Source organism: Coffea arabica, chromosome 2c (assembly GCF_036785885.1).
Source record: "Coffea arabica cultivar ET-39 chromosome 2c, Coffea Arabica ET-39 HiFi, whole genome shotgun sequence".
NCBI classification, from domain to species: domain Eukaryota; kingdom Viridiplantae; phylum Streptophyta; class Magnoliopsida; order Gentianales; family Rubiaceae; genus Coffea; species Coffea arabica.
Genome location: NC_092312.1, coordinates 30,730,973 through 30,746,503, shown reverse-complemented (window position 1 = coordinate 30,746,503; position 15,531 = coordinate 30,730,973). Strand labels below are relative to the sequence as shown.

The following is a 15,531-nucleotide window of genomic DNA, read 5'->3' as shown; positions in this document are numbered from 1 at the left end:
AATATTTAATTGTATTCTTGAGCAATTAAAATATAGCTATGTATCACTTTTCAACAAAACTAGAATCATGTTAGATGAAACATAATTTGGAGCTCCTATAAGACAATAGTACTGATGATTAAATTCTAAATCAGAATGATGATGAGCATTGAAAACTAGACCATGTAAGAACAAAAAGAATCGCTGATTCTATAATAAAGAAAATAGAAAAATAATCTGCCGAATCATTGAACGTTAAAAATAAACTATTCATATAGAAGAATAGTTATGAACTAACTACTACATTTTTTTAATGAGAAAATGAGTACAATTGCTTCTAAAGGTAATTAAATAAGTGTATATATTTTTTGTGGCCTAAAGGATAAGTATCATTTTACCTAATAATCACATAAAATTACTAAAAAGAATTCAACATTAGATAAACCAAAGAAAAAGCTCATGAACTTGATTTGATTATTTTCTTTTACACGTGCAAAAGTTAGACCGAAAAGGTTGGACAGATTATGATTAAGATTTCTTAAATAGCTTTTATTACTTAACAAATATGCCATTCTTTGATTTAGTTTTCTACTTTTTGTGTTGTATTTGCTTATTTGATGGAAATTAGTAGTTGTTTCTTTTTTATTTGAATGTAGAATTGTACTTAATATCCGTTGTCAAGTTCTCTAATAGTCTTTCTTATGCAATAATAAGGAAATTTGATTATGACAAGTGATATATAGGTTCGAGAGTTTTGATATGCATAGACGATGGATGTATTCTAAAGAACGGGCTGCAAAAGAATACTCTACAAATCTTAAGAAAATTTTGGACTATGCTTAATTATTGATGAAATGCAATGAATTGGTTTTTCTTTGTTTTTTTTTTTAATTCACCATAACTCAAAGAAATGTTTCTTTGTAACTGTTGGAATTTTGCATGTGCAATCAAATAAATAAACTAGTGCTCTTGAAAATCCTCTTGCAAGAAATTTTATGTTTTATGTGCCAGGTCAATTAACAAGATTCAGAATTCAGGAGCATGAACCCAGTAGATCCAAATGCATGCCAAAAGGATCATTCTTGCCAAAAAGGCCTTGGTCTGGTGGTTAAAATTGATGTCTCGGGAATTAGATATCTTGAATTCTAAACCTGTTGCCCCCTTATTAAATCCCACCATTTCTCTACTAGAAAAGCAAAAAAAAAAAAAAAATCTTGAACCCTAGCTAACTTTTAACTACATGAGATGCTGAAATTTAATCATCAAAGTCACTAACATTTGTTAGGAAATTAGTTTAATTTCTTTTAGGCGGGTTTTTTTGTTTTGTGTGTAAGTATTTAGTTACTTCGAATAGTTGCCAAATTATTTCCTATTTTGTATTTGTTTAGGAATTAGAAGTTATTTTTTATTCCGTATGAGATTAGGAATTAGCAATTATTTCCTGTTATTACTTGGATATTGGCAAGTATTGTAACTTATAAATAAGTGGGGGGTTAGCATGCTACAAAGTGAAACACAAGGGACGCACAAAGGTGATGTGTAGCTTCAATGAGATGAGAGATGGTATACGAAGGGTTAGGCTTGAGTTCAATTTGTATTGTTATATAGGGTTTTCTTTTCATAATAAAAAATGAAATTCTCTCCATAGACATAAACTCAATGATAGAGTCGAACTACGTTAAATCTTGTGTATCGTTTATCTTTCATATTTGTGACTTTTTTATCATTAAATTATTGTGTACTTGATGTCTTAGTAGTAGTTTGCTCCACGCTTGGATCCCAACAGCATTCGACTTAGTGGCTTAGACAAGCTATAAACCATTTTATCATTTTGAGGATCTGAGGCACTGCCTTTAAAAGTTAACCTGACTAAAAAGAAAGGTAATCCGTTGCACATTTCCACTATTAATTGCAGAGAAAATCAACTGTCGGTGGTCAGCGCAATCAATCAGTAGGTCTTCTTGAACGAAAAGTGGTCCAAGATAGTGGTTAGTACTTGACACTCGGTAAAACATTCAACCATTTTCCTGTCATATTCTAGTAACGCAGCTCCAAACAGATTACCTGAATTAGCTACTAAATTGTGCTTAGATTCAATGGTGTATTCAAACAGATTTGAACATCGTGTAGTGGGGTTTGTGCATTATCATGAGATCTATTATGCAAAATTTCAACAGAGATCATAGGAACCACAAATTGATCTAATAAAGTCATAAGAAAAAAGTGAAATGACGAAAGTTATGACTTAGTGATCAGATGCTTCTGAAGTTGAAGGATTAAAGGTATTGTTTTCAACTACAATAATCTCATCTGGCCTGATGCCTCTTCCCTTGAGGAAATTGGAGTACCAATGTGCAGAGAGCTTTGGGTATCTTCTCAATTGCTTGTCATCCAAATCGACGTAGTACAGGCCATAAGCTGTCTGATAGCCTCCCAGAAACTCTAAGCCATCCATGAAAGACCATACAAAGTAGCCTTTTGTGTTCGATCCGTTTCTTCCGAAATTTCAAGATGAAGGACCAAAACAAATCAGGAACATTAAGAAGAAAAAAAATAGAAAAAGAAAGAGTCATTTATGCAGTAAGTCATAAAGCTAAAAGCATTAGACATTTAGACAGAACATCCAAAAAACACACAAGTAGATATTACATATGTCATATGTGCACATGCTTACTTTATAGCATCAAGCAAGGTCCCGATACATGAACGCATGTATTTCACCCTTGGCGTGTCGATTAGTGTTCCATTGCGCTTGGTTGATTTACCTATCAAAACCAATCGTCCAAAAGATTCTAAAACATTTTGCTATCGTGGTTAGAAAGAAGAGAGAGAGAGAGAGAGAGAGAGATAAGCTGCATATGTTCAAGAAACTTCTGATCATAATTTGATCAGGTGAGAATTACAAATTAAAGCAGAGCTAAGCAGCAAGGGAAAAAAAAAATGACTAGAGTCTATAAGAGCTCTGCACGCTAGGTGGCTGAACCTTAGAGTTTTGGCTGTTGCAACCATGCAAACATAATCCAAAAGAAAATGAAAAATTCTCAAGCATCGGATTCGATTAAGTTGGCAGATTTCTGGTTAAAGTAATTGCTCCATTTCTCATTGTTGGCCCAAAAAGGCCAGATGCTGTACCATGTTAAGCATTTGACTGAATCAGGACAACAGGACAGCTACAAAAAGAAGTCTCAGGTATCCATGCAAAGGAAAAGAGGCAAATATTCTTGGATCTGTACATTGATGTGTTTGTATGTGTAAGAGGGAGAGAGAAAGAGAGAGAGCAAACCATTTTCTTGGACGTAAATAGGTGGGTTGGCATAAACTTTCTTGATATACTCCAGAAGGGGAAAAAGATCGGATGATTCAAGTACATTCTGTTCCAAACAAGAAAGTTAATAATAGTGATCGAAAATGATGGACAGAATATCATGAAATTAAATTCTTAACCCCACCTGATTCGATGGTGCGTCTTCTGGCTCAACTGAAGAAACCGAAAATAGGTACAGAAATTAGTTCAATTCAAACACAAGATATATATGTCCACAAAAGTCATAAGAGAGTTGTAGATTTTGGGAAAATGAGAAGCATTAAGGATGCTTAAGATGAAACTAAGTCCGTACACAAGTTCTCGTAGAACTAACATACAGAGGACAGGCACAATGGCTTAGCAAAAATATGGGGATGGTTGATTAACTAGACAATAGCAAATTCAATGAGCAAAGAGTAATTAAAGCTCAAAAAAAAAGAGTACATACAGAAGATGCTTAGCGCCATATCAGCAGTCATGTCCCTGATATTCATAGTAAGGCTGCCAGGATTGTCCCTGACATAGAATGTGAAATAATAATTCAGCGCTATAAAGTCAAATGAGCCCTTAATTAGCTTAGATTCGCGGGGAGTAAATGCTGGAATCCTCTTGCCAGCATTCTTCTTTACAATGTCAGGATAGTCTCCAAACACCAATGAATGGAGGAACCTGCAGAGGAATTGTGGATAAACCTTAAGATATGCTTATCTTTTTGCTTCAGGTAGCAAAGCAAAGATAGCATCTTGCTATTTGTTAGGGACGATTAAATGCAAAGGTACTTATCTACCAATGATTCATTACTCACCAACCAAAATAAAAATCAAATGCTCTTTGAGTTGCAAATACATCTTCAGTAGTATTAGAATATGGAGAAAACCAAGGAGCAAAGATGTTTAGTCCCACAAAACCATGTTGAATGGCCTGTGCAGCACACAAATTTTCGTTAGTTAACTTACTTCCCATAATGTTTCCCCAGAAGCAAAGATCCATAAAAAGAACTACCAATAAGAATTTTAAAGAGAAATATTTAATGTCTTATTGTGCTGTTCTTCCTGAGCAGATTCAAGGTGGGAAGTCATTAATTCAGGCTGCATCACACCCCATAAGTCATTAGGAGTGGGGAAAGGGGGCTTACCCATAGGATTGCCTTTCCATTCCCAGGCTATATATTAAGCTACACCTCATGCCAATCCCTAATGGCCACCTGTACAGTACTTGATCTCTATTCCAAAATATTCTTCTCTTCCAGTTCAACAAAGTGCTGGGAGCACTTGCAACCAGGTTTTCTTCTACGAGACAAACGAATATTGGCATTCCAACTTAAAGTAAATCGTTATATCCATAATTGAAACCAAAATTGGTCGCAAGTATGATTATAACGGCAACTCTTCCAATGCAAATCACTATATAAGATTCAGAATGTAGCACGAATTACTCAAGACAGCCACCAGGCAAGGATTCTACTACTTGGTATACTATGAGAAGTAGAATAAATGCATTGCATAACGTAAATGTTAAAAATTTAACTACGAAAGCAAATTCTAGGTGCAACCCTTTTTTGCACAGGTTCAACTAACTTTGTGCAATCATCTCGAGCATTTCCAGTTAACACCACTAACATTTTGTAGTTCTTCCATCTGTGACTACTAGGTAGGAGTCACCTCAGTAGATGCAGAGATGTATATGGTTGGATCATGAATCTTTGAAAAACCAAGAGTTTAATAAGATCACTGTGACAAATCAAGTTTTCAATCACTGTAGTAGAACTATCAAGGTAGAAAACACCAGATTACGTGAGAAAATTATGAAATAAGGCATTTTAGCAATACCTTATACTTTCTGTAATATAGTTTCACGGCAGATGAATGTGCCAGCAACAAGTTATGACCAGCAATGTATGGCTCAATTGACGAATTGCCCTCAGTACACATCAGTCCAAAAGGCCGAGAGCAGCGCCCTGGGGGAATAATTCCAGTATCATAACCAGCAATGGCAATCATATTGGCCTCATTTAAGGTAGTCCAATGCAAAACCCTGTCTCCAAATTCCTTGAAGCATACATCAGCATAGGCAGTAAAGTCTTTCCTGAAGTCATAAACGAATGATGGTATAAATACAAATTATGGTTTAAATTTAATCATGCAATAACCAAATGTACTTCACAATGCATACCGTGTATATAACAAGCTTAAAAGTGAATGGATCAAAATGACAAATATCAAATTCTTACACCATTTTTTGGCTGAGCCATCCCCCATATTCATCTTCAAGAACTTGAGGGGCATCAAAGTGAAAGAGCGTGACGTGTGGCTGAATTCCTGTTTGTATCATCAGAGAGCTAATATAATCAGACATAAACGCATTAAGATGAAATGATACTTGGATAGATCGATCTTCAACAGTGTTCAGGAAGTTTAAATGTACGATTGGGATTTGATTCAGTATCATCTCATTTCCGAAGTTTAACTGTAAACTAGAGACTTGATTCAGTGCTTAGTTATTAAACAGAAAAACTTACCATGCATGAGAAGTTCATTGATGAGATTGTTGTAATATTCTAAGCCTTTGGGGTTGACATGGCCTCTTCCATCTGAAAAGAGAGAGAAAAAAACCAAGTTTGAGAAGAAAGAAATAAAATGTGCAGTGGTCTTATATAAGTTAATGGTAATACAATAGCACTATACATACTAGGAATAAGTCTTGACCAGGAAATAGAGAATCTGTAAGCCTCCAAACCTATGTCAACCATGTGTTGGACATCTTCCTGAAACAAATAAATTTCCTATAGTGAACCGCATCCTAATTATATGAAGATTCAATTATCAGGCTACTGAGGTCAAAATATCTAATAATGCACTATCTCTTAACCAGCAAATATATTCAAAGAACAGGCTACAGAATTGAGTTGTACAGCAGAATGTTTAGAGATACTGCTGGATGGAATCAAGAAAGGCCTGAGGTCGTGAATATTTAGTCTGATAACTAGTGATAACAGTAGCTGCTGATAGAGGCAGCAGGTTGTTTATTTTTTTGTATAAGTTTGTTTTTGGTTGCATAATTTTCTAACATAATGTGGAGCTATGCTGCTGGTTATTTTTTTACTGATTATCAGTAAAACAACTATAGAATGACCTAAAGATTGCAGTTAGTAGTTTGCAATTGTAATATTGAAGATAGAAGACCAGTGTTTACCAAGCAAGTCAGAAAGATGAGAACTGTTTTAGATTTCTGTCCTCAGTTTGGTAGGAAGACGGGAAATAAGAGAGATAAGAACTTGATTTATGTTCTAATACTTGTAGTAATTACTTTTGTTATAAACATCTACTATAAAATCATCTTGATTTTTCTGAATTAATTGTTACAATCTGCTGTTAGCTGCAATAATTGAATCACTTAAAGCTTCTATGCTCAAAGTTTACTACTACATAAATCACTTTCATCCATGATCATTTACTATCTACAACCACAAAAATCTGATTGAGGATCAAATTCGTGGAAGGTAAACAAATATCTAATCCTCTCTTAATTAGCCTCACAATTTGGGGGATCAGATATCTTAGCAATTGATAGTACCAATTGTTTGACAGAATGTAGAAACTAAGACAATAACGAAGCTGATCTTAGTACAGTAAGTGCAGATACTAATACAACAAGGACGTATACATGCAGTGATCACCCTCGAGTCCTACGGAGTTCTGAATCTTTTCAAATTTTCAGTCTCCACTACATAAAATTTGTTTTGATATATAATAACCATTAACTTTCTCCAGCAAAAGTGAACCCCAATTTGGGAATCATTCCTTTTTGCTAAGATTTGCTAATGATGGTGCAATTTCATCAATATGCCAGAAAGCCAAAAGGCAGGAAAGAAATGTGTACCTTGTATTTGTGATATTGATCACATGCTACGTCTCCTGTGTCTCCATTAAAAAACCCTGAAAATTTTACTCAACAGTAGGGCTTACTGGTGGGAAAAGAAAAAGACTAGAGCAAAAAAAATTTTATTTCAAGAAAACTCACCTTTATTGGCATGGACAAAGGTATCCCAAATGCTAGGAGTCCTTCCATCTTCAAGAGCTGCCCCCTCTACCTATGTATATGTCTATGATTATTAATCTGTTATATCTATAACACTGTTATGTATATAATCATGTGCAAGAAAAAGAAAACAGAGAGAGTACTGACTTGATATGCAGAAGCGCCAGCGCCAAAAACAAAGTCTGCTGGGAAGTCTGATCTTTTATAGTTCTTCACTCTGGCTACCACCATTATAGCCTGAAATTGTAACAACGTTAGCACCACTAGTACTAGAATCAGAGGAGCAGAAGCATGCGTAAGACTTCTATGTTTCTGTTTCCACATGGTGTCTAAATTTGTAGAGCTTTTTTATCTGCTATTTCTATGCTATTGATGGCTTTCATTCATTTCCATTGATGACTTAAATACACATCCAAACATAGTCACATTTCAAGAAATCTTGTTTGTCTGTTTACAGGACTGCAATGTGGGCAAGGGCTCTTAAATTTCCATAGAAAACAACGTCATTCCTTTGATCATTCAGCCGGCGGTCCATCAAACGTAATTCTACCACAATAAACAAATTAAAATATGCAGTACGTATGTAAATGAAAAAAGTAGTACATTCACACACTAAACTGAATAGTTGTACAGGTTTAATCAATCTGTGACGCTCCATACTCGGTACATAACACCACCGTACCCTGTGATTAATCCACAAGGCACAAAGCTAAATGAATTTAAATTTCATCAAATATCAAATACATTCATCTACATAGTCAAACATTTTCTTTACAACTACGGGAGATTTCATTTCACAAGTTCACTAAGGATCCAACCTAATACAAATATATAATCAACCACCTTTAAGTACTTACATAACTAAGCAAATATCGAAAACCAAATATAAATTTCCATTTTTTTTATTGCAATCATCTCTCCATTAGATTCAAAGACTAAACACCGCAAATCCTTAACTTGAACCTCTTTAAATGCTATAATCTCTGCAAAATGATAATAAATGGAGTGAATAACAACTTGTTCAGTAAGTAGCACATGTACTTTCTTATTGGCATGAACACATTAGTATATGTAATACCGTGCATAATAATCCCTCATGTTTCTAACTTTCAGCATTCACCACCAATGTTGCTATATGCCCCTCCAAAACCCGAGGGGCTTGGGTACTGTACTCCCTATGTACTGGTGATTTATGTTTTTATTTGTGGACTAGTCATGATGTTGTTAAATGTTGATTTAATTGTAATGTTATTGAAATATTGTTCTTATAATTGTGGATTAGTTTATAAGAATTTTTTTAAAAAAGGTACACTAGTACCATTATAATAATTGACAGAGCAATTACACTATATAATTTTATACAACAAGTGTACGCACCAAACAACAAATTTTTTTCTCTAGAATAGCAATATCCAAACACTTTATTAGGTTCGCATTGAAAGGTGTGTTTTAATATGTTGTAATTATTGTGTACATTTTTGAGTTTATCTTAGTATTTACACTTTGTCATTTCAATGAATAAGCTGCTAAATCAATGTAGACATTGACTTATATATGGGGCCTCTTTGGTGGACTGTTTTGAGTTTTTCTCTTGAGTAAACTGCTTACTTTTTCGTGTGACAAATAAATAGTTTCTAACAGTTCTGTAGTTACTAGCCAAAAAGATTTCCTATCTATACGTGTTTTGGAAATTACTATAAGTGTTATCGAAAAAAAAAAGTAATGGCGTACTACAAGATGCACACAAGGAAGCCGTATAGACATACAGAGAAGGTGAGAGAGCGTTGTTGGGCGAGAGTGACGTTATACTCATAATAGAAGAATGGTTTTCTCACCGTTGACATATATTTGGTATTAAATTGAATCATGTTAAATCTTATTCATGCTATGTTTCATTAAATTATTATATTGTTGATTTCACACTAATAATTTGTTCCACGTCTGGATACCTAACATTTTCTTCATTGGACTCTCTAGTGAATTCTTCTTGGCTATCCTATATGATTTTTTTAACCTGCAAGTACTATTCTTAAAGTATATGAATCAAAGTCCTTATCATGAAAATTTCGACTTTAATCTTGGGAGCAGAGTTACTTTTCTTGTTTTCCAATCGAAAGCAGACATACTGATACCATGAGGGCTTGAACCCTAGATCTAACATCATTCATGTCATATACCTATGTAGAACTAGGGGGTGCTTGTTCTGTCATTCTTTTTTTTTTTGTCGAAACGTTAGATGATTTTATAAATAGTAAATCTATACAGATTCAAGTAAAGACTTGAAAGAACATTACAGTCAGTGTATCCTAACACTGAGGAATCCAAAATTCCTGATCCTCTATCAATTCAAGCGCTTGCACGCTCAGCCAGTGACTAATATGGTTACTATTCCAATTTACTAAACAAAAAGAGCACATGTGGAACAAGGACTGAAGGTTGTCGATATCCTCCATCAGAGTGACCATGCGCATATCCTGAACTTTCCTTTGCTGAATGAGATTGTACGTTCGTTTGTTCTGGATTTGCACTTCAATCCTTTCCATTTGTTGCCCTGCAGCTTTACACAGCAGAAGTTTGATGGCTGTTAGTTCGTCTATGACTTGGTGACCAGAACTTCTTTCTTGTAAGGTCCAGCCTCGCATCATGTTTTGATTGTCCCTAGAGACTGTGACTCCTATTCCCACTTGAGGCGTGACTTTACTTCTTTCTGCTGCAAACCTTAATCTCAGAATGTCTTCCATTTCTACCTGGTGCTGGGGGGGTTCCATCTGTTCCCTTGTTCCTTCTGTACTCGACCTTAAAGTCTTTGTCGCTGCCTCTTCATACTCCAACCATTCCTCCTGAGCTTTTTGTATTATTCTCAGAGGGGGGTACTGCTTAGCATTGAACTCCTTTGCATTTCTACCTTTCCAGATTTGCCATAGAATATTCGCTGTTAGGGAGATGTGTTTGTTTCCCTCAATCCTCTTGGTAGCTTCCATCAATGTATCCCACCACCTACTAAAGTTACCATGCTGATCTAGTAGGCCTTCCCACTGAATAGGTGACATTTTCCACACTACTTTGACCTGGTTGCAATCAAGCAGAGCATGCTCAATCGTCTCACCTTGCTCACCACAATTTCTGCATATTGGATCACCTTGTTTGGTTCTATCAAAGATGAGTTGTCTAACTGGTAACACCTGGTTCAGGCATTTCCACAAGAAAATCTTCACCTTATGTTTGATATTCAGCTTCCACAGGTGCTTCCAGCATTTTTTCCTATTCGAGCTCCAGCTTGTACCAGTTACCTCCTTGTTTACCTGCTCACGTTCCATCAGGCCTTCAGCTTGTACTTTGTAGGCTGATCTCACTGTATAGTTCCCATTTGAGCTGTGAACCCAGTAATTGCTGTCCTCTCTGTTGGTTAGGCTTATGGGGATGCTTAGAATGCACTCTGCCTCCTTGGCACTAAAGTTTCTGAAAATCAGATTTTTGTTCCATCTCTTCTGGATGATCAGCTCCTCTACTTTAAGCAGATTACATCCCTGTGGTTTCTGTGAAATAACCTTTCCTTGATGGTTATCCGGCAACCAGCTATCCTCCCATATATTGGTACTCTTCCCATTGCCTATTCTTCTCCTGGTTCCTAGCTCTACCAGTTGCCTTGCTCCCATCAGACCCTTCCAAATCCAAGATGCATTCCCAGCTACTTTGCACTTAAGCAGCGATTGTTTGGGATGGTATTTGTCCTTAAGCACTTTACTAACCAACAGATTTGGTTGTGTGATTAGCCTCCAAACTTGCTTTCCCAGTAGAGCTGTATTGAATGCCCTTAGCTCATGAAAACCCAACCCTCCTTCCTTTCTGTCCATTGACATTTTATCCCAAGCTCTCCAGTGCATCTTGTTCCTTCCATTTGCTTCACCCCACCAGTAGTTTGCCATCACCGCGTTAACCTCTTTGCATGTCTGCTTTGGTATCTTGAAGCATGACATCGTATACGTTGGCATTGCCATTACAACAGATTTGAGCATCACCTCTTTGCCTGCCGCACTTAACAGCTTGTTTTTCCATTTTTTCAACCTCTGTTGGATATTGTCTCTAATATAGCCAAACAGTTGTTGTTTCGAACCTGTGACCACCATAGGGAGTCCCAAGTACTTGCCTTGGTTGACCTTCTGGATATTTCCGAGTGCTTGGCAAACTTCCACCTTGGCTTCCTGTTCCAGATTCGTACTGAAAATGACTGAGGATTTTTCTAGGTTGATCAGCTGTCCAGTGCCTCTTTCATACACCTGGAGTATCCTCCTCAGCTCTGAAGCATTTTGATAGTCAGCTTTGCAGAAGATCAGGGAATCATCTGCAAAAAACAAGTGAGTTAACCGAGGCCCTTGTCTACTGATTCGCATTCCTTCCATTCTTCTATCCGTTGCTGCCTTCTGGAGGAGATTAGTGAAGCCTTCAGAGCAAAGCAGGAATAGATAGGGTGACAGCGGATCACCCTGTCTAATTCCCCTTTGTGGTATCACGTATTCCTTCACCTCTCCGTTGATCATGAAGGAGTAGGAAACCGAAGAAATGCAACTCATTATCCAGCTCCTCCATGTTTCATTGAAACCCATCCTCTGCATTACCGCTTCCAGAAATCCCCATTCTACCCTGTCATAAGCTTTTGACATATCTAATTTCACAGCCATAAAACCTTCTTTCCCAAGTCTTTTGTTTTTTAGATAATGTAGGAACTCATGGGAAATCATTATGTTATCTAAAATTTGCCTGCCAGGGATAAAAGCAGATTGATTTTTACTAATGCAGTAGTGAAGGACTGGTTTTAATCTGTTAGCAAGGATCTTAGCTATGATTTTATACACAGTAGTGCATAAGCTAATGGGTCTATAGTGCTTAAGAGATGTGGGAATCATGACTTTAGGAATGAGAGAAATAATGGTGTGATTGACAGACTTAATGAGATGACCCGTGTGGAAGAAGGTCTGAATAGCACCAACCAGATCTTTTTTGATTATGTTCCAAAATTTCTGAAAGAAAATAGGCGGCATACCATCTATACCTGGTGCTTTGTCTGGGTTCATGGAGAAGAGGGCAGCTCTAATTTCCTCCTCTCCCACAGGTTTAGTTAAATTAGCATTCACTCTCTCAGAAATCGTGTGTGGTATACCATCCAAGACCTCTTCCATATCCCGTGGTTCTGATGTTGTGAAGAGCAGCCTATAGTAGTCAGCAATTTCCACACCTAGCTCTTCCTCACTTTTAGTCCAAGTGCCATCCTCTCTTTGTATCTCCGTCATTCTATTCCTTCTCCTTCTCCCCTCCACGCTGGCATGAAAGAAGCTGGTGTTCTTATCACCTGCTTTCAACCATTGCAGCCTAGCTTTCTGCCTCCAGTAGACTTCCTCTTCTCTATATGCCTCTTTCAATTTCTTTTTTAGACCATTTCTGATATCCTTCTTGTTTTTCACGTCCCTAGTTTTCAGCTCCTGCAGTTGGCTCTTGAGCACTTCAATATCCTTCCTCGCATTACCTTGTACCTTGTTTTTCCATTGCAACAAATTCACCCTACACCTCTTCACTTTCTGGATTACTCTATACATCCGTGTGCCTTCATCTTCTTGATCCCAAGCCTGTTTGATGATATCATTGATCTTTGGATTTTGGAGCCACCTTTTATCAAAATAGAACCTTTTCTTCCTCTTATTCTGACCTGGCTTGGTATCAAAGATTAGCATACTATGGTCAGAAGAAAAGGTGTCCTGGTGTTTACATATGACCCTCTCAAAGGTTTGGAGCCGGGAATAGCTACACAACCCTCTATCCAGCCTTTGTTTCACTTCCCCAGCTCCCTCCCAATTGTTACACCAAGTCCATGGGTGTCCCTCAAAACCCACATCCATCAGTTGGTTGTCGTTAATGAAATCCTTAAAAGCTTTGAAACTGCTCTCCTCCCTCCAATTGCCACCCCATTTCTCCTCATTTGACACTATGTCATTAAAATCCCCTGCTATTAGCCACTTGTCCCCCCACAATCTTTTCCTCGCCTGAAGCACCTTCCATTGCTGCTTCCTTACTTGATCCTCACAATCAGCATAGACACCTATAAACCACCAGTCACACTTTCCTTCCTTGTCCTCAATCTGAGCTTCAATAGTGAAAGCAGTCTTAATCACTTGTTTTATTCTTATATCCTCCTTCCATAGCAGAGCCATACCTCCAGCCTTGTGCATAGCCTCTACAAAAACAGCTTCCTCAAACTGCAGAATATTTTTTACTTTTTCCATATATTTACTTCTATTTTTGGTCTCACATAAGAACACTATGTCTGGAGAGAAGAGGTTCTTCACCTCTCTCAACTGGGGAATTGTCAAGGGACTCCCCACACCTTGACAATTCCACACCAATACCCTCATTTAAACCTTTGGGTCCTTAAAGGGTTGGACCCCTCTCCCTTATCTCCTGGCTTTGATTCTTTGCTTTCCCCTCCCACCTTCTTTCTCTTTCCTTCCAGACTTACCTCCTCATCAATGTCCATGTCACGTTCCCCCTGAGTTCCTTTCCTTTTCCCATACTTCCTTTCCCTCAAGGTATTCGAACTCAACTCCTGTAGTGATTGTCTTTGTTTCTTAGGCGACCTTAACACTCTCAGTATTCTTCTAGCCTGTTTCACCAGAGCCTGTTTCACCTTAGGTCCTCTCAAAGTTGCCATGCCTTCCTCCTCCCATACTGGTGTATTTTCCTTATTGCTTTCAGACCATGGTGTTTGGACTGTTGCTTGTGCTTTTTCCTCCTCCAGCATTATACAATCACCACTTGATTCCCTAACCCCTTTGCCTTCTTCCTGTCCTGTTCCATCAGTTACCATCGTGCAATGCAAGCCAGCCTCCCCACCCGCTGCCTCCTCCCCTTTGTTCCAGCTCCTTATGTCCTGATCAGTCTTCCTAACTGACTCTAGAGGCTTGACTAGTGTTAGTTCCCCGCATTCCTTATAGTCACCTTCCTGTGCCCTCTGGGTCGCTCCATCATTCATAATCCTGCCTTCCTCCCCATTATCCTTTTTGGTTTTACTCATAGAGCTTGTCTCATTGTGTGCGCCTATCCCTATCTCCTGCTCCTCAGGTTTCCTTTGCTCCTTCCATTCCCCATCCTTAAGCCTCCAATGGTGTTTTTGAGGATTGAACACTATGCTAGCCTGATTGTTTTGAGGGTGTTTCCTTATAGTGCCAGCTCGCAGCCAAGGACCAAACTGGTTATCCTTTTTCCTTTCCCCACTATTTCCTTGTCTCAGACACGTCCTTTCACTATGTCCTATAATTCCACAATTATAGCAAAAGTCCGGACACCTATCATATTTAAAACATGCCCATCTAGTTGTTTCTCCCACTTTCACAATAGATCCTCGAAGCAAAGGTTTAGTAATGTCTGCCATCACTAAGATTTTCAGGTGTCTTCCTTCTTTCCCTCCCGTCTGAGGAACAATCACCTCTCTAACCTTATGAAAACTTGCACATATCTTTTTGCCTGCTTCCTTAGACATCCAATGTACCGGCAAATTCCAAACCTGAATCCATAAAGGAGCTATCCTGAAGGCCCTGTCATCCTCCTCAATACCTTCGTACCATTCACTCAAAACCAACATTTGGTTATCAATTATCCATGGTCCCCCTAGCAGAATCCTCTGTCTTTCACTCTCTGAAGGTAAAATGAACTGGAACAAGTTGACTCCTAGCTCCACCACTTGCAGATCTCTAGGATAACTCCAAGCAGCTACCACAAAATTCTTGATCCCGGTGTAGTTGGCCACTTTTTCACCCATTACCTTGCCAATCACACTATTTTTACACTCCTTAATTCCCCCACTTAGCTCCTCCTTCTCCAGACTCGCCAATTGAAGCTCTGCACTAGAAAGATCAAAGTTTTGCAAGATTTCTGCCAGCTCATCCGCCATACTAACAGCAGTTCTGGATGGTATACCACACACAGCTCTGAGGGTTTGCAGATCTACCTTCCTGCGGAACAAAAGGCGAGCTCTACCCTATTCTACCACAAAAACTCTAGCTAAAAAAGAAAAAAGATACTGACTCTCAACTTGGGAAGGAAAACTATGGCTGAGAACTTACCTGTCGTCGCTCACTTGAGTAGCACGAAGTTCTGAAAGCGTAATGCAGAGCCGCTATCTCCCAGACGCCTGCTTGCTTCTGCGTAGTAGTGACCCTTCA

General features: G+C 38.0%; 1 protein-coding gene across 1 annotated transcript; it reads right to left on the bottom strand.

Moving 5' to 3' along the window:
- Positions 1-2,159: 2,159 nt before the first annotated feature.
- Positions 2,160-7,672, bottom strand: LOC113724250 (cyanidin 3-O-glucoside 7-O-glucosyltransferase (acyl-glucose)-like). Its single transcript, XM_072077277.1, has 13 exons — positions 7,469-7,672; positions 7,304-7,373; positions 7,163-7,218; positions 5,972-6,047; positions 5,802-5,873; positions 5,514-5,601; positions 5,113-5,368; positions 4,089-4,204; positions 3,732-3,952; positions 3,429-3,457; positions 3,263-3,350; positions 2,654-2,744; positions 2,160-2,474 (listed from the first exon to the last, which is right to left on the bottom strand). The coding sequence occupies exons 1-13, from the start codon at positions 7,643-7,645 to the stop codon at positions 2,225-2,227; spliced, it is 1,590 nt and encodes a 529-aa protein (XP_071933378.1). The 5' UTR covers positions 7,646-7,672; the 3' UTR covers positions 2,160-2,224.
- Between the last annotated feature and the right edge of the window lie 7,859 nt (positions 7,673-15,531).

Coding starts and splice junctions, on each gene's coding strand:
- LOC113724250 (XM_072077277.1), bottom strand. CDS start 7,645: ATGTGGAAACAGAAACATAGAAGTCTTACGCATGCTTCTGCTCCTCTG. Junction 7,219..7,303: donor CTTTGTCCATGCCAATAAAG/GTGAGTTTTCTT, acceptor TAAAATTTTCAG/GGTTTTTTAATGGAGACACA. Junction 2,745..3,262: donor TATTTACGTCCAAGAAAATG/GTTTGCTCTCTC, acceptor TGGTTTTGATAG/GTAAATCAACCAAGCGCAAT.